Source organism: Camelina sativa, chromosome 10 (genome assembly GCF_030686135.1).
Source record: "Camelina sativa cultivar CO46 ecotype springtype chromosome 10, ASM3068613v1".
NCBI lineage: Eukaryota > Viridiplantae > Streptophyta > Magnoliopsida > Brassicales > Brassicaceae > Camelina > Camelina sativa.
Genome location: NC_141889.1, coordinates 1,155,555 through 1,173,678, shown reverse-complemented (window position 1 = coordinate 1,173,678; position 18,124 = coordinate 1,155,555). Strand labels below are relative to the sequence as shown.

Genomic DNA, 18,124 nt, shown 5'->3' with positions numbered 1-18,124 from the left:
GAAGAATAATTATCCTCGTCAACGTCAACTAAAGCTCTTGTTTCTCCCTTTTTTAAACCTCAACTAAAGTTAATATCAATAACCATAGATAAAAATAAAATAAATAAATAAATTAACCTTTTCATCTATATTATTTTAAACCATTAGCTTCTGAAACAACGTAAAACAGCCCTACATCATTTGTAGCATTTATTTTGTAGATTTGTAGTAAAGAATTAAATTGCTTTAGTTTAGTGGTATTGTATATTTCAAGGCAGTAGTAGTATAGGTCGAGTTTTTTTAAGGCATATTATTGTTTTACAACAATTCTCGTAAAGTATGTTTTTAACTTGGTGACTAACAAGATCTAAATAAAACCTAATCAGTGTTCATAAAGATATATCTATTGAAAATAAAGAGTTTGATCGATGATCAAGATCAGTTTTTTGTAAATAAAAAGAAAAAGATGTGCGGAACAAATTAATAACTTAACCTGTAAATGGTAAAATGTTACCTTTTTGTTAATAAAATGAGATTTTTTTTTTTTTTTTTTTTTGATGAAATAGCTTGTCACACATTGGAATTTTGTAAAACTGAATGGTAGGTGAATCAAAAGATATATATGAAACTTGAATATATGTCGTTCTTCTATCGATCACTTATGGTTATGGGATTGCTTGTTAGAATTAAGGTTGTCGTAGTTAATTAGACTATTTAACTAATACATGACCGGAAAAAGTATAATAGTCAGAAGTAGTAGTTGAGATATCAGAAAGATTCACGGTGGCCATAACACAATTATTCGGAATGACAAGTGAAGCATCGTTATCAACTTATATCCCTCTCAATCCCCACCACTCTCTATTCCCTCATATAGATTATTCTTGTGATCATATCGCACACAACATTGATAGAAACATTTAATATATAGAACGATATTTACAACAAACGGATCAATTCATTTAAAAATATCGTTAAAATACAACAAATAATTACATTGCAAAGGTCTTACATTCAAATACAAATCAAATATTTGAATATAACCAAACAAAAAAAAAATACTTAGAAATCAGTCGTAAAAAAACCATCAAATGATGCCAAACTTAGAAAGTATTTAGTCTTTTTCATTTAAATGAAATGAATGCAAGCTGGCCGGCGCTACTTGTGCGCACCACACTAAAGCCTATATATGAAGATCCCTCTCACTTTATTCATGTATATACATATTAATTAAGAATAAAAATATTTTTTTTGTAAAAAAACATGGCTGCGGTGAACAGAACGAGTCTCTTGTTACTTCTTATCTCTCTTTTTCTCGTTCTTAACCTCGCCTCCGCTCAACTCCGGCGCAACTTCTACGCCGGAAGTTGCCCTAACGTGGAACAAATCGTCAGAAACGCCGTTCAGAAAAAAGTCCAGCAAACTTTCACCACCATTCCCGCCACTCTACGCCTTTATTTCCATGATTGTTTCGTCAACGTAAAACGTTTTTTTATTGATCATTTTATTTGCTTGCGTGAAATTATTTCATTATTTTTTGTGTAATTTATGGATAAATTGATTGGCTAATATCATAGGGGTGTGATGCATCGGTGATGATAGCGTCGACAAATAATAATAAGGCGGAGAAGGATCACGAGGAAAATTTATCGTTGGCCGGAGATGGATTCGACACCGTCATTAAAGCTAAAGAAGCTCTGGATGCCGTCGCAAATTGTCGTAACAAAGTTTCTTGCGCTGATATTCTCACGATGGCCACTCGTGACGTCGTTAATCTTGTTAGTAACTCATTCTTATTTTATATAATACAGTATCATGGTTTGTTAAATTAAAACATTATTGTAACTTGTAAGTTATTATATAAAATTCATTATATATAGGCGGGTGGACCAAAATATGACGTGGAATTGGGAAGGCTAGATGGACTATCTTCCACGGCAGCAAGCGTCGGAGGGAAGTTGCCACATCCGACGGATAATGTCAACCAACTCACTTCGCTATTCGCCAAAAACGGCCTTAGCCTTAACGACATGATCGCTCTCTCCGGTAAGTGTTGAATTACTTCTCGATCAAAGAATAGTATCATTCGGATCGAACTTGGTAGTAGTGACTTAAAATTGGAAATATTTCGGTTTAGCTTGATGTGGTAATTCGATCCGTATGATAATTTTCTCATCGAAGTAGACACGAGTTCTAGATACCCCCCACTAATCTAATGTAAGTATGTAACATTAGTAGGTTTTTCAGGTTTTTGGTTACTTAATTTGGTTTCGGTTTAGCATGTTCCGGTACTAATTTTGAAGTTGGTTTTCGATCTTAAAAAAACAGGGGCGCACACATTAGGATTCGCGCATTGCACCAAAGTGTTCAATCGGATATACAGTTTCAACAAGACTACTAAAGTGGATCCCACAGTTAACAAAGCCTACGTGACAGAGCTAAAAGCGTCGTGTCCTCAAAACATAGATCCAAGAGTGGCTATAAACATGGATCCAACAACACCAAGACAATTCGACAACGTTTACTACAAGAACTTGCAGCAAGGGAAAGGGTTGTTCACGTCTGATCAAGACTTATTCACCGATCGTCGGTCAAAGCCAACCGTTGACTTATGGGCTAGTAATGCACAGCTGTTTAACCAAGCTTTTGTTAACTCAATGATCAAGCTCGGTCGTGTTGGTGTTAAAACCGGTAATAATGGTAATATCCGTCGTGATTGTGGAGCTTTCAATTGATTTAAATATATCTGTCTCTAGATTTTGTTTACAGTTGTATTTGGGGATAGGATGGGTCTGACTAAGCTTGTTCAGCTAAATTGTAATAAATCTCGGTTTTGGGTTTCAATTTACCGCAAAACCTAAATTGTAATATTAAAGTGAGAATAAATTTATACATGATTAGTCGTAATTTAGGCTTTCAGATAGGTTATTTCTGCCACAAGACATCATGGGTTTTAGTTTCAACGTTTTTGTATATTTTTCTGGCATACAAGGCCCAGGCCCAGTCCTAGCCCCAGTATACAATTTCGATATTTTGTTTTATTACAATATTTTGTGGTGGATTTTACGTGGTAAAAAATATTTTTTAACTTGATGTTTTGTAAAAATATTCTAAAATATACCATAGCTAGTACACCACCCTACACTTCATTATTGTTTTCAGATTCAATGATATTTTGACTGTGTCTTTGTTTCGGTCGTTACAAGTGTTCTGAAAACTAAGTTAAGCATTTGATAATTGTGCTTCACATTTTAATAATATGAATTCTTAAATGTTGGCGACCTTTAAGTTCTTGAAGAATCACAATATCCCACATTAAAGACATGCATGCGTTCCAAAAAAAACAAAAATTGTATAATTTACTAGACAAGACAGGTAACACACTTACTAGTAAACAAAAGAATTGTATATATTAACTTATCGCAAGCTCAATGATTAAGTTGGGAAGGGTCGGCGTGAAAACGGTCAGCAACGGATATATTCATCGCCGTTGCAACACCTTTAACTAAAAGATGAGAAAATATGTAACTTGGGCTGGGCCCTAAAACCCATAATATCTATAATGTAATTAAAAAAAAAAAAAGCGTAAAAAAAAATATTTCTCTCTCTGATATCTTCTCAACGTTCGTTTTCGATCGCCGGTGTACAGCGCACCGTTTGATTTTAATGTGTGGTCCGAATTGGCCACGTGTCTTCTTCTCTCCCTTTCCACAACTTTCCAATTGTTATTAAAGAACCGTCCAACATGATTAGTCTTTCCAATGGGTTAAAACAATATTTTCCATTTACTCGTAATTTGAACAACTAATTTAACCGGTTTGTCGAGTGATACTTGCTACAGTAGAAAGATGCAAACGAATATGAACACTACTTATGCAATTTTTCAATTCATTCCATCAAGTATTTCACAATTTGCAATTGTTCTAAGCATCAACTGTCCTTTTTTCCAATTCATCATGAATGAGCAAGATACAGATCTTTTCAAATCAAGAGTAATTAGCTAGGTTTCTCTGTTCGTATTGCACAATGTTGAGAAGTGTTTCCCTTTATAATGAAAATAAAAAACATAGCTTTAAGCCTAATATTATAAAACAAAGTCGTTTGAATAGTTCAATAAATAAATGGTCAATTGAATCAGGCCAAGCCCAACTATTGTGTGATAATCGAGTCCCTTGCTTTCTTTCTTATCCGTCACATCGTATTTGCACTTCCACTCATATTGAAAACTATGAAAACATACTCGTTTGTGTGAGTAACCATGGTCCATGGAGTTTGTGTATGCATTCATGATTAACTTACACATCGTTATAATTTGCATCAAATGAAATAAGTTATTTCAAGATAATATCGTTATTTTATCCCAGTAAAAAAAATAATATAATAATAATAATTATTGTTACTATTATTTTAAAGACTCAACATTTTATTTTGATAGCTTTATTATAGATCACAACAGCATGATAAATCAGTGGCTTGGGGGGTCACTTTCAGACATCTCCCGCTTGCAAATTGCATTTCGATGCATTTTTTGTTACAGTCTGAAATTTTCGAGCAAGAGCCAATGACAAATAATCCATGTCTCTGTGATTCGTCAGCCTCTGCAGTTTCTGTAATATTTGAAATAATAAATTCAAAAACATATAAGCATATCATAAAATTTTGTTTTTTTAAGAAAAAAAGTTTGTTACATACTTGGGTATAAGAAAACAGCCACACACAAGAACACAAAAAATAAAGTTTTGCATGATGAAGCCATTTTTGTATTAGTGTTTTGTTTATTTTGCGGTTGTGAAAGAAATATGTTTGAACAGTTCTTAACACTTAAAGTAATATATATACTCCTTCGTATATGCAATTTCCCTATAATTTTTGATTTTACTTAAATGACAAGATATAACAATGAATTTCATGTATAGAAGATCTGGTGATATATACTAGTAGGAGATCTGATGGTATTTATTATGTTGACTAGGCTATAATCTTAACATATATGGATTCGTAATTACCCTTTATAATAATAATAATCAAAATATTATTTTTACCCTCACTTCTATTCATTTTCCTCTTTTATCTTTATTTATTCTCAAATTTTACCATTTTTTTTTTGAACAACCTCAAATTTTATTAATCAAAGTCTATATTATATCGAACCATTTCTAACAAGTAGTCTCTTTTTGTGTCTCTATTCACTAAAGCGTGTTATTAGATTCAAATTTATAAAGAATTTCGAAGACTTGGATAAAATCATCAAAAATGAATAAGTAAAAGAATTTTAAGAATTGCTAAAAAGTTTTCTATAATTTTGTTGTTTAATTTTAAAAATTTTGTAAAATGTTCCGAACAATCTCTATATTTTTGTGATACTTTGCATGGCTTTATTTTGTGAACAAAATATATAAAATCATGAACAAATAAATAACACAATAATTGAATTCATTAACAATCCTGATTCTTTTGTTTTAATTGAATAAAACAAAACTTTTATTGACTTTATAAAAGGTTTGTTAAAGTTCAATCACCAAATTTGTTATAATTTTAAATGACTTTTTACAAATCACAAATTAATAACACTAAATTTTAACAGATTTAACAAAATCTTGATTTAATAACAACATATTATATATAATATTTAAAGTTTTCAAAACTTTATTCAAATCTAAAACTAATAATCCCTAAAATGATGAAAAGAAGTGGGTATTTGCATTATCCAAAAGCTGTCTTATCCATGAAGATCAAATTTCGGTCGTATAATGTAAATCAGTCATAAGCCAATTTTATATTAATGTCACCTGCAATGTCGGATCCCTCTGAACTTAATTTATCAACTTTTTTCCTTTTTTGGTTGCAACTAATTACAAAATTTTATTATTTTTGCTGCCGTGTGTTATTTGTAAATGCAAATAAAAATAAAAAGAGTTTTATCAATATTTTTTTTGATTTCATCATACAAAAATTAAACAGTTAAAGTTGGTAAAAAAAACATGAATATCCTACACAATCCAATTTTTGATGTGTAAGCAAACAATTCTCCACAGACTGTATTTATTTCTCAACGGCAAAACATATATCCCAAAAATTTAGATATTTCTCGATAGAGAAATTATTAGTTAGCCAATAGCAATGCGACTAGTAAAATATTCATTCCACTGACAAACCCAAAACAAAACCCTAAAAAAGAGCCTCAAAATCGTAAGTGTTTTTGCGTCGTCGGTTTTAAACAAAAAGGTTTAATAACTTTTTATCTCCTTTGTTCCTTTTGTATTTATTATTATCTCCTCTCATACCATTTTCCCAACACGACGTCGTTACTGACTCCTCCGATGGACTTCCCGGACGATCACCGTTAACCGTCTTACAAAACAGCGGCGGAGGAATAAAGGGAACCGGTACAGCCGAAGCGGTTAGGGCTAAACCTTGGTGGTTCACTTGGAAATCCAGATCCGAATCGGACTTCACACGTTTCCTATAAACCGGAGAGTCTTTCATCTCCGACTTAGATCCGGAGGTGGAGAAGCGGCGGTGGTGGTTTTCGTTTCTTGAAACGTCTCGGTGAAAAATCACTGAAGACTCATCGGAGGAGATCATCAACGACGGAGATTCAAGAAGATCTGAGATCGGTCGTAAAGTCCCGCCGCGAAGAACAGTCTCAACCGCCGCTTGGCACACGTGCCAGTTTCCGGTCCATAACATACCAACCGCTCCGTTAACCGGATTCACCGTTCTCCCACACGCTTCAAACAACAACGACTGAAACAAAGCTGAACAGACAAAAAGCAAGCAAAAAGAAAAATCAGTTTCATCTTTAGATCGGGAAGTGTTTAAAGTCTTTTAACCTAATGAATGGTTTTGTAATAGTGGAACACAATATAGAAAGTGAGCGTGAGTAAGATGATGTACCAGGACGTTGTAGTTCGGGTACGGCAGAGATGAAAGACATGAGACCGGCACGGCCAAAGAATTTAGCAACGAAGACAGTGGCGTGACCTTGTGACTCGGCGGATTCGATCCATTGGAGACAAGGGCGAAGGATGCATGTTTCACTACAACCTTTTCGAAGAACTCTACATCCATTGCAACTCATTTTTTTTCTTTCCCAAATTTTTTAAAAACTTATTATCGCATATGAGAAGAAGATCTATCCAATATTATGGGAAACGCAAAACTGATAAGTGTGGATTTATTTCGGATTTGGGAGCAAGGAAACAGGTACTGCTATAGATGAAGAGAAAGAGGAAAGAATTAAACAAGTTTTAAGAAGAAGAGAGAGGATAGATATTGGATTTATAGAGGCGAGTGAATAATAAAAGAGAGTGTGCCAACTTGTGTTTCTTTTTTATTCCTTTGTCCTTTCCTTTTCATTATTCTAATAAAAACCTTTGTACAAGACATAATATTATTAGAGTTATTTACCTGAAAACTTATGGGAACGAGAGATAGAAACTCATAAAAGTTTGGGATTTAGCCGCTTAGGGTAGAAACATTACGATTTACTAATGCTAAATGCGTTAATAAATTAGAATAGTACTACTACTAGTTAATTACTACTATTTGTTTCATGGTTTTTTAGAATGTAAAAAAAGACAGAAAGGACAGCGTTTGGGAGGGATTCCAAAGGTATTGGCATTGGACGAAGAGAGAGAGCGCGTTTCCGTTTCTCCGCGAACACTTGTCGCTGACTCAGACTCCTCTTTCTATCATTATTACTTTTTTTTTTAATTCTTTATTTGATTCAATAAGTACAAGTACTATAAAAGAATACTAATCTAATTTGATAAGAATATAGACAAATCTTACGTCAGGAGACGATGGGGTGCACGTGGATTAGGGGATATTATTGGCTCAAGTGGTTTGTATTGTTATGGGAATTGTTTTAGGTAATAGAAAAACATGATAGTGAGTTCATTGGTAGTTATTGTATGTTTACTTGATGATGCGATGGGTTTGGTGGTTAATGAATCACATTTCTATAGTTTTAGGGTTTAATCATTTGGAGGGCATTGTCGATACAAAAAGATACTGAAATTAATTATAAGCAAATGATCATAAGAGGACAAAGTGTTAAAAGAAACTTAAAAAATAAAAAGAGAGGACCAAGTGCTGTGGGTATCTTGCCACATCTTCTTCTAGTATTCTCTACCTGTAGCTAGAAGACACAAAAACAAGATCATCCGAATACTATATGAATAACAATTCTACACGGAATTTGTTCTTCATTTATATGTTTATCTCATGATTAATGGAGGCGTTATGATTACAATCATAGAAGTCGTATGAGGATTACAAAAAGAAAAAAATTGTTTGCGACGTTTATATATGTGAGCTTCATTTCTCCAATCATTTTGGAAATATAAACTGTTATCAATAATAAATATGGAAATATAAACTGTTATCAATAATAAATATTATTCTCTTTCATAATATAGATTTAGAAAAGTATTATTGTTTCAAGGATGTTTACTTTGTATGCAACTTTTTAATTAATTTTATATTTTATATTATATAATGTTGTTTATAATTGGTTAAATTTTATAAAAATAATTATTTTTTAATATGTATATTTTAACTAAAATATTTTATATTTTGAAAGAGAAGAAGTAATGAGAATCGTGGTGTTCATGAGTCATGACCTCGTCGTCTTCGCACAGACGCATGTGTCTCCATATGTATATTTTGTACAAAAGACTCTTAATTTATTAATTTATTGAGTATTGACTCTTTGACTCTACATCCCTACGACACAACATAAGTATTTGCAATCTCTTGGAACTACAAAAGCCGTTATTGGCCCTTCGCCTTATTCAAAGGTTCTTCTCTATGCGTATGTCCCTCTCTCTCTCTCTCGTACTACATTATCTTTTATTTAAAAAAATCATATATATCTGCGGCGTAGAGAAAATACAAATGACAAAGTGCTATGCTTATGCAACTTTCTCAGGGGCGAATTTTCAAAACATCTGACCTAATTGGATAAATTTTTAGCTCACATCATCTTCCACACTCTGTCGGAATAGGTCTCAAACTACTCCTTAAAGTATTACATTTAACGGAGTGGTGACAGACACTGGTTCAAAGTATTTGGTTGACAATTTTAATAGTAACCAGCAGCGTGAAACACACAAATAGATTTTAATTGTTAAAATTGATCTGTACAAATTCTTTGTATATATTTCTTTCAAACATGTAATTCAACCCAAAATAACCATTTGAAATCACTTACTAATAGGATAAATTCTATGTCGCATACGCGTACACTCTCGTAAGACTACATTTTTGTAATTGTACCAAATTGAATTAACATGTATAAGTTGTTTTTTTTTTAATTGTCAGGAAGAAAATCTGAAAGTGTATCTTAACTTTCTGCTTTACAATTAATCAAATATGAAAATATAACATTTTTCTACAACTGTTGCTGTCGCTTCTGAGTTCTGACGTTGCATACTTATCCGAAACAGCTTTTTAGTTCTGTCTTCCGTACAGTTGAACTAGCAGCTGGAATGACATGCAGTCACAATTACAATATTTTATTGGCCTAGCCATCATAATTTTTTCGTATAAATTTAGAGACTAATCCAATCCTTTATGTTGAAACTAGATTAGGATTGGAAAACTTGACTGGCACTATAGCCGGTCCAGAAATATGTGGTCTTTTATCAATTATAAAACATGGAGTTGTTTTTTCTCTTTTCTTTTCCTATGCTATTTTTAGATGCGAGTAGGGCTAATAATAAAAGTTATAAAATAGGACTAATAATAAACAAAATATGATAGTAGACACCAAAAGGAAATCTTGATGACGCCAAGCGTGTAAGCCACAACCACACAAAAGAAAAGAAACAACACAAAAACAAAAGGTAAAATTTAAGTCAAATGAAGGAAGATTCGATTAGATTTTTGTGGACAAAATCTGTCGGATGCTTATTCACAGCATCTCCTCTGTTCCAGCAAGAGTGAGCAAGTACGGATCAAAGAATGTTTTAATGTTTGACCTCAGGAAGACGAAGAAGAAGCCATGTAAGCAAGACTACTAGCCGCTCCACAACAGTTGGTTCCCCGGAGATTCCACCGATCACCTGAGGTTTTAGAGTCTCTGATTCCTGTTCACAGTATAAGACACGAAAATGTCATTCTCAACTTTTTGACTTCCATGCATTGCCACACACACAGACGGACACATGTATCTCATGATGCTATCCACTTGGTTAAGATAAAAACAAAGTCACAGTTTTAGAAAGAGAAGTCCTTACGAGACGGTGAAATGATGCAATTTTTTTACTGTCTCTTTTGTTGTGGATAGATAAGGAATCTGCAAAAACCAATGACCCCGCTCTTTTCACGGAAACAAGGACTAACAAAAAAAGCAGAGAACAAGTTGAGGTACATAGAAAAATAGTATAGTGTTCAGTCAGCTCACCCTGCATATTGAGATGGCTCCACCGAGTCCAAGAGTAGTGGTGAAGGTGGATTTGAATAAGAAACCATGGCAACAGAACCAGCCACTGCATAATAGATGGCATCCTGAGATACCACCAGTAGCAGAGGTTAAGGCTGGTGAGTTTTTCAGGGTGGAAATGATTGATGCTATGGGAGGTGTTGTCAAAGACAATGGCTCTGCAAGCGATATCAAGAACGCAGACCTAACTACTGTAAGTGAGTTTAGTGAGAAAATATGAAAAATCAATGAATATATTCTTAAAGAGAAACAACTTTTGGTGATTGTACAGAGTCACCACCTAAGTGGGCCGATTAAGGTTGTGGATGAGGAGGGTGTTGCAGCTAAGCCAGGTGATCTACTTGCTATTGAGATATGCAACTTGGGTCCTTTGCCAGGAGATGAATGGGGATATACTGCTTCGTTTGATAGAGAGAACGGCGGCGGTTTCTTGACTGACCATTTCCCCTGTGCTACCAAAGCTATTTGGTACTTTGAAGGGATCTATGCTTACTCTCCTCAAATTCCTGGTAAGAAGACAACATGTCAATGTCTTTTTCCAATCAAATTAGTAGCTCACATGCTATTCATGACTCATGAGTAGGGTACGGTTTCCGGGTTTGACACACCCGGGAGTCATTGGCACCGCACCATCGATGGAACTCCTGACAATATGGAATGAAAGGGAAAGACAATTAGAAGAAACTGGTCTCAAGTCCCTAACACTATGTGAGGTTGTGCATCAGCGGCCACTAGCAAACCTACCAACAACTAAAGGATGCCTCCTAGGAAACGTAAGCAATTACTTTCGATGGCAAGGAAAACTTTTGATGTGATGAATATAAAGTGGTCCTTACCTTTGACTGACAAGGCATAATCCTGCCTCATGTAGATTGAAGAAGGAACACCGGAATGGGAAAGGATTGCAAACGAGGCTGCCAGGACGATACCAGGAAGAGAAAACGGAGGGAACTGTGACATAAAAAACCTAAGCAGAGGCTCTAAAATATAAATTCCAGTGTTTGTAGAAGGGGCTAATCTAAGCACCGGTGACATGCATTTCTCACAAGGGGATGGTGAGATGAGTGGATTTCTAGAACTCAAGTATATAAATAAGTTTTCTACTATGCATTCTCAGATGTTCTTGGTTTTGTCCAGCGTATTAAACTATTCTGACCCGATACCATTTTGTAACTCGTTAATAGGTGTGAAATCATAAGGAATGGGATGAAGGAGTACCTTACACCAATAGGACCTACCCCTCTCCATGTAAACCCCATCTTTGAGATAGGGCCAGTGGAACCGAGATTCTCAGAGTGGCTGGTCTTTAAGGGTATCAGTGTCGATGAGACCGGAAGACAACAGTACCTAGATGCAACAGTTGCTTACAAACGGGCAGTTCTCAACGCCATAGACTATCTCTTTAAATTTGGTTACTCAAAAGAACAGGTACTGGTCTCTGCAGCAGCATTTGTAGGATCTGATCACAAAATAAAAACTTCTAAATTAAAACTAGAACGATAGAAATGATTAAAGAGAATATGGTGTGAACAGGTGTACCTCTTGCTTTCATGTTGTCCATGTGAAGGAAGAATATCTGGGATAGTTGATTCTCCGAATGCCGTTGCTACACTAGCAATACCTACGGCCATCTTCGATCAGGTATGAATTGTGTCCATCTGTACTCTACTTAAGTAAAACGCTTGAGTTTGCTCTTTCAACAATTAGTTAACAACTGAAAAATAAGACTGACAACATGATAAATGCTTTTGTATGTTCATGCAGGACATTCGACCAAAGACTCGAAATGTTCCAGTAGGACCTCAGATAGTGAGGAAACCACGTACTGAAGTGCACATATGATGGAAAGCTTCCAATTACAAAGAATCCAAGTTCTTCAACACAGCTTCAAGAATAAAATATACAGAGAAGCAACTATCTAGACTGTATAATCAGGCATATGTTGAAATAAAGAGCTAAATCCAAATCAAGAAACTCTAGAAACCCGAAATTAATGAATTGCGTCCTTAATCTCATATACACTATTTTCAGGGTGAATGCATTAGACTCTGTCTCAAAATATCTTACTTTGAATTACAAAAATACGAAATTAATAAGTCAAATGTAAGACTCCTCCTTCATGAGCTCCACCTCTTTCCGGACATAACAAAGAATCTATTCATAACATAAGTCAACAAAATGTCATTTTCAACTTCTTGTCATCTATGCATTGCCACACAAAGACACAAAGAGACATACGTGTCTTATGGCATATACGAGATGGTGAGAGATGGGATCTTTTACTGTCTTTTAGTTGTGGATAAGGAATCTGCAAAAGCCAATGCTTCCTTTTTTTTCATTAAAAGAAAAAACTAATAAGTATATATAAAATATAGAATGTGGGAATAGAGAGAAAATTACTGCACTTATCGGATATTAATGTTTGATGGCTCCGGCGAGTCCAAGAGTAGTGGTGAAGGTGGATTTGAAGAAGAAACCATGGCAACAGAATCAGCCACTGCATAATAGATGGCATCCTGAGATACCATCAGTTGCTGAGGTCAAGGCTGGTGAGTTCTTTAGGGTGGAAATGGTTGATTGGACGGGAGGTGCAGTGAAAGATGATGATTCTGCTGGCGATATTAAGAGCATAGATCTTTCTACTGTAAGGGAGGGGGTTTAGTGAGAAACATGATTACAAACATGAATTGCAAATAGATATTAGTTTTTTTGGTGACTATGCAGGTTCATTACCTGAGTGGGCCGATCAAAGTTGTGGATGAGGAAGGTGTTGCAGCCAAGCCCAGTGATCTTCTTGCTGTTGACATATGCAACTTGGGTCCTCTTCCAGGAGATGAATGGGGCTTCACTGGTTCGTTTGACAGAGAGAATGGCGGCGGGTTCTTGACTGACCATTTCCCTTGTGCAACCAAAGCTATTTGGTACTTTGAAGGGATTTATGCCTACTCTCCTCAAATTCCTGGTTAGAACATAACATCGTCCTGCTTTCCTTGTTATGAGGTGTTTTGTTGACTATTCACATGCTAAATATCATCACATCACGGCACGGCAGGAGTACGGTTTCCAGGTTTGACACACCCAGGAATCATTGGCACTGCACCATCAAAAGAACTCCTGAGGATTTGGAATGAAAGGGAAAGACAATTAGAAGAAAGTGGTCTCAAATCCCTAACACTATGCGAGGTTGTGCATCAGCGGCCACTGGCAAACCTACCAACAAGTAGAGGATGCCTCCTCGGAAATGTAAGCTACATACCAAAACGATATTTACTGAGGCCATAACAGTGTTTTTTAAGTGTATACGATGGTACTTACCTCTGAACTTCGTGAGGATTCTTACATAATGCTCTTGTAGATTGAAGAGGGAACACCAGAATGGGAAAGGATTTCAAAGGAGGCTGCAAGGACAATACCAGGAAGAGAAAACGGAGGTAACTGTGACATAAAGAACCTAAGCAGAGGCTCTAAAATATATCTTCCAGTGTTTGTAGAAGGGGCTAATCTAAGCACTGGTGACATGCATTTCTCACAAGGTGATGGTGAGATCTCATTCTGCGGAGCCATTGAGATGAGTGGATTTCTAGAACTCAAGTATGTGCATACGTTCCTAATTGTACCTTTCTAGCAATTCTCTACTCCATAAGTGTTTACTAAAAAATTATGACCAAATATCATTCTGTAACTTATCAATAGGTGTGAAATCATAAGAAACGGGATGCAAGAATACCTTACACCAATGGGACCAACCCCTCTCCATGTAAACCCAATCTTTGAGATAGGGCCAGTGGAACCAAGATTCTCAGAGTGGCTGGTCTTTGAGGGTATCAGTGTTGATGAGAGCGGTAAACAACATTACCTAGATACAACAGTTGCTTACAAACGAGCAGTTCTCAACGCTATAGACTATCTCTCCAAATTTGGTTACTCAAAAGAACAGGTACTACTAATCTAGAAGTTTCTCCGAGAACCAAACTGATCACAAGCATTAAAACTACCAAGAAATTATGGTTGTGGGAACAGGTATACCTCTTACTCTCATGCTGTCCGTGCGAAGGAAGAATATCTGGGATAGTGGATGCTCCAAATGCCGTTGCTACACTTGCAATACCCACAGCCATCTTTGATCAGGTTTGACATTACATTACAGGCCTTTGGTTACTGCTTAAGTTGAGAACCGATGCCAAACATCTAATGTTTTTTTGCTTATGTTCATGCAGGATATTCGGCCAAAGACTCGAAAGGTTCCAGCAGGACCTCGCATAGTGAAGAAGAAACCAGATGTTCTGAAGAGCACATATGATGGAAAACTTCCAATTACGAAGAATCCAACTTCTTCTTCAGCTTAGCTTCTCTCTACAAGAGAAATTACATTTAGAAACTAATACCTAATCTGTATTCATCAAGCATATGCTCTGAATAATTAAAAAAAAAAAAAAAAAAACCACAACTTTGCGTGTGCCAAAGGCAAAAGGGTTAACTTTTAACATCCAAAAGCTTTAAATCCAAAAGCTTAGAATTACATTCCTTCTTCTACCTATATCTTCACTAACTAGGCACTTGGAGATAATAAAGTTTCCCAATTTTCACAGAAATAGATGGAACACGCACGCTCTTAATTCTACCTCTTCTCGTCACTTCCGGTATCAATGAAGCTTGAGAGGCCAGAGCTCTACTTCAAAACACCGATCTGCTGAAGCGTGGCAAGAACAATACAGTCTAGGAACTGAGAAACTGAAGAAGAAAACGAAATTTTCAGGAATTTGAAGACGAAACGGTTGCTTGCCCTGTTGGCTCTTGCCCAGAAGAACGAAACACGAAAAAGAGAACTCAGAGAAGACGATGAAGAGAACAGAGCTCCATTGATTTTACAATTAATAATATTTGGCCCATAAAGCCCAATATAAGCCCAATAATTTAGCTCGACACTATATTACTCTTTTTCGGGTAAAAGAAGATTGAATCCATGAAAATAATAATTAACTAAGTAACAACCGCACTATATACGGAATAAATCTATACAAATAATATGAGTGATATAAGTAAAGTTATTATCGAAAATCTAAAATTTGTTAGTATAATAACCAAATATATAATCTGTGAGATTATGTTTAGATCAATATATTATGTATCAACTAAATATATATATCATCCGCTCTTTCTTCAATCTTGCAAGATTATTTATTTCGTTTAATTTTCTTTTTGTAAGAATATGTTTCACCCGTGAAATATTATACCAATCATATTAAATAATTACATTGCCTATAATAATGATTATTGTGATAATTTTATTTTAGAAAATTTAAATATGTGAATATTAATCAGTTTTTTTTTAATAGGTGAATAATTTAGGTTTTTGAAAATGTTTTAGATCTAATAATGATATAATAATTAAATATATTATAAAAATGATTAAATATATATTTTAAAATTAAAATGTTTGATTTTTTTAATTAATTGAAAATGAATATTCCTTAATCATTCAATAGCAATTATGCGTAAATATCCATAAAAATGAGAGCAATAAATTCATTAGTGTCTCGAAGTCTCTAGCGATGACACATCAGCATTTTCTTAAGAATGCTTCTCTATTGATATATAAGGGATTGAATTACTAATTCATTGATAACTGAATAATAGTATAGTACTCCCTAGACCCTAGATTTTATAAAAATTTGATTTTTAAAATATTTTGTCACACATATCATCGACATAGTCATTTATGTACGTATGATAAAAGTATAACCCATCCAACATAATCTTTGTTTGTCGATGTTGTTTGTTCAAATCATCAAATGCTTAACTCAGGTTCTCATTAAGCATAGACACACACGTATAGAATAGTATATATTAATTAAATGTCTTAGTAATTTAAAGACAAAGTTTATCATATAGTATATATAATCAACGATGTAGGATCTAACCCTACATATCAAGATTTAATTAAATGAAGCTAAAACAGGGTAATTAATGTTGATTCCGTAAATCTCTCCAACTGTTGAGCCAAGGTTTACTAAACATGGTTACGACATGTAATTTAAAAGAGACCTAAAGAAGACAAACATTTTCACGAGACTATCGGTACTGACGTTACTTGTGTCGTCGTCTACATTTATGTTCATGCTCTAACACACACACACACATCCATGCGTCGTGTGGGATGTGTATGGAATATGATATTGATGATTGTGATGATGGAATGGGCTTTGATTTGACAAGACGAGAGTCACGAATTTGAGGACGATGATATGATATATTATTACTTCAGTTTCTCTATCGTCTGTACTCTCAGTAGATATCGCTCCCTGTCTTTCTCTTTGATCATCCGTAGCGAAAGACAAGTCGAAATATATATATATATATATACTATTATTATACATAATGCATACTATTTATATGTCTTGGCATTTATAGAAATGCCAGTACAGTCATTTTTCTGAACTATATTTTATAAAATGATACATACATTTTTAGTGTTTTAGATTCAGTGACACAAGAAACTCTAACAATAATTTGACATTATGGCATGATCCACAAATTTTTCATAATCATTTATGATAACTAGATCTATATGATTTCTTTTTTGGACGATATATCATTTGAAAACTCTACTGATATGTATTTTTTATACATTGATCCATTTGACTTGTATTACAATTAATTACTATCGCGTTTAAGACAAAATACTATTTTGCAGTACAATAATATGATTGTGGAATATGAAAACGAGGGAAGCTCCGAGTTAGAGCCAAGAGGCACCGAAACAATAAACCTGCAACTGCAAGCAGAAGTCCCATCTTGTTCCTTTGACTATTTTCTTCTTCTCTCAAATAAGATAAAAATCCTTAACAAAGTCCAATTCACACTTTTATTTATGCACACCTTCTTATGCAAATGTTCTTTCATTTTTTAAAACCAAAATGTGCCATGGCCTGGTTGCTTATTTTATTTTACACTAATGGGTTTCTTTTTATGATTATAGCTAGTTTTTACCCCCCTAAAAAAAAGTATTGTTCTATTTCTTATTTCCATTCATTTGAAAGAACAACATACAGAATTTGGAGTAGAAAACATTTTATATTTGGAGAATCGACTATCCCACGATTTATCCCAAATTTATTTTTAGAACATAATAATAATAGTTTGTTTTTGGATTACAATTAGCGTGGGAGCATGCTATTAACGGCAAAATCTTTCGAAACGCATATTCAATTTTATTATCGTGTTAATATATTCACAAATCTGGACAATCTGAATATTTTCCAAAATAAAAAGAAATTGAGTAGATAATCACTAGGAGATATTTTATTGTATATTGGAAAAAGGTTACACAAAGCTCTGATTTTCTTATATAGTAGATCTCTGATTGTTCCTGCCACAAACATCGTGATTCTGTATGAAACGTCATCTCAAGCACTCTTAATTATCGTCCACCATTCCCCCCCTATCATAATGCACTCTTACACATACCCTTATATATTTACACTTTTATATATTCGTGTATATATATATATATAATTGTAATCCAACATCCAAGATCGTCGTGAAGTAACTCTTATCTGGTAGAAATCGATCGAATCTGGTAATCATACAAAAAAGTATTTGATTTATCTATCGTATGCTCTTATTTTGGATTGTATTATCTATCCATCGTATCCATATTATATAGCCGTATAGTGACATATTTTTGAGATATAT

General features: G+C 34.4%; 3 protein-coding genes, 2 long non-coding RNA genes and 1 pseudogene across 11 annotated transcripts; 3 read left to right on the top strand and 3 right to left on the bottom strand.

Moving 5' to 3' along the window:
• Positions 1 to 934: 934 nt before the first annotated feature.
• LOC104716368 (peroxidase 50-like) lies at positions 935 to 2,886 on the top strand. 2 transcript variants are annotated; one of them, XM_010433749.3, is made up of 4 exons: positions 935 to 1,458; positions 1,557 to 1,757; positions 1,860 to 2,025; positions 2,308 to 2,886. In XM_010433749.3, exons 1-4 carry the CDS (start codon positions 1,243 to 1,245, stop codon positions 2,712 to 2,714), a joined length of 990 nt encoding a protein of 329 aa, XP_010432051.1. In that variant the 5' UTR covers positions 935 to 1,242; the 3' UTR covers positions 2,715 to 2,886. The 2 variants fall into 2 exon arrangements, with proteins under 2 accessions (XP_010432051.1, XP_087324290.1); XM_087468164.1 differs by lacking the exon at positions 2,308 to 2,886 and adding an exon at positions 2,117 to 2,207 and having other exon boundaries at positions 1,106 to 1,458.
• Positions 2,887 to 4,310: 1,424 nt separating this feature from the next.
• On the bottom strand, positions 4,311 to 5,329 carry LOC109126979 (uncharacterized). The gene is made up of 2 exons (XR_002033683.2): positions 4,672 to 5,329; positions 4,311 to 4,586 (listed from the first exon to the last, which is right to left on the bottom strand). It is a non-coding gene; the product is annotated as an uncharacterized LOC109126979 (long non-coding RNA).
• A 653-nt stretch (positions 5,330 to 5,982) lies between these two features.
• LOC104716367 (LOB domain-containing protein 39) lies at positions 5,983 to 7,417 on the bottom strand. Its single transcript, XM_010433748.3, has 2 exons — positions 6,877 to 7,417; positions 5,983 to 6,737 (listed from the first exon to the last, which is right to left on the bottom strand). Exons 1-2 carry the CDS (start codon positions 7,058 to 7,060, stop codon positions 6,193 to 6,195), a joined length of 729 nt encoding a protein of 242 aa, XP_010432050.1. The 5' UTR covers positions 7,061 to 7,417; the 3' UTR covers positions 5,983 to 6,192.
• Positions 7,418 to 9,698: 2,281 nt separating this feature from the next.
• LOC104716364 (uncharacterized) lies at positions 9,699 to 15,270 on the bottom strand. Of its 4 annotated transcripts, XR_015567989.1 has the most exons (14): positions 15,052 to 15,270; positions 14,456 to 14,782; positions 14,157 to 14,285; positions 13,745 to 13,827; positions 13,163 to 13,543; positions 12,668 to 13,071; positions 11,969 to 12,583; positions 11,648 to 11,888; positions 11,266 to 11,380; positions 11,038 to 11,073; positions 10,710 to 10,935; positions 10,391 to 10,587; positions 10,224 to 10,282; positions 9,699 to 10,073 (listed from the first exon to the last, which is right to left on the bottom strand). It is a non-coding gene; the product is annotated as an uncharacterized LOC104716364 (long non-coding RNA). The 4 variants fall into 4 exon arrangements; XR_015567991.1 differs by lacking the exon at positions 10,224 to 10,282 and having other exon boundaries at positions 13,163 to 13,523; XR_756025.3 differs by lacking the exon at positions 11,038 to 11,073 and having other exon boundaries at positions 13,163 to 13,523.
• On the top strand, positions 10,404 to 12,444 carry LOC104716363 (uncharacterized; annotated as a pseudogene). The gene is made up of 7 exons (XR_015567988.1): positions 10,404 to 10,622; positions 10,701 to 10,945; positions 10,992 to 11,202; positions 11,301 to 11,512; positions 11,614 to 11,857; positions 11,963 to 12,070; positions 12,194 to 12,444. The product of XR_015567988.1 is annotated as an uncharacterized LOC104716363 (transcript).
• LOC104716365 (uncharacterized) lies at positions 12,828 to 14,892 on the top strand. 2 transcript variants are annotated; one of them, XM_087468163.1, is made up of 8 exons: positions 12,828 to 13,073; positions 13,154 to 13,391; positions 13,482 to 13,672; positions 13,785 to 13,860; positions 13,963 to 14,020; positions 14,123 to 14,366; positions 14,450 to 14,557; positions 14,647 to 14,892. In XM_087468163.1, the coding sequence occupies exons 1-8, from the start codon at positions 12,855 to 12,857 to the stop codon at positions 14,773 to 14,775; spliced, it is 1,263 nt and encodes a 420-aa protein (XP_087324289.1). In that variant the 5' UTR covers positions 12,828 to 12,854; the 3' UTR covers positions 14,776 to 14,892. The 2 variants fall into 2 exon arrangements, with proteins under 2 accessions (XP_087324289.1, XP_010432048.1); XM_010433746.3 differs by having other exon boundaries at positions 13,785 to 14,020.
• Positions 15,271 to 18,124: the final 2,854 nt, after the last annotated feature.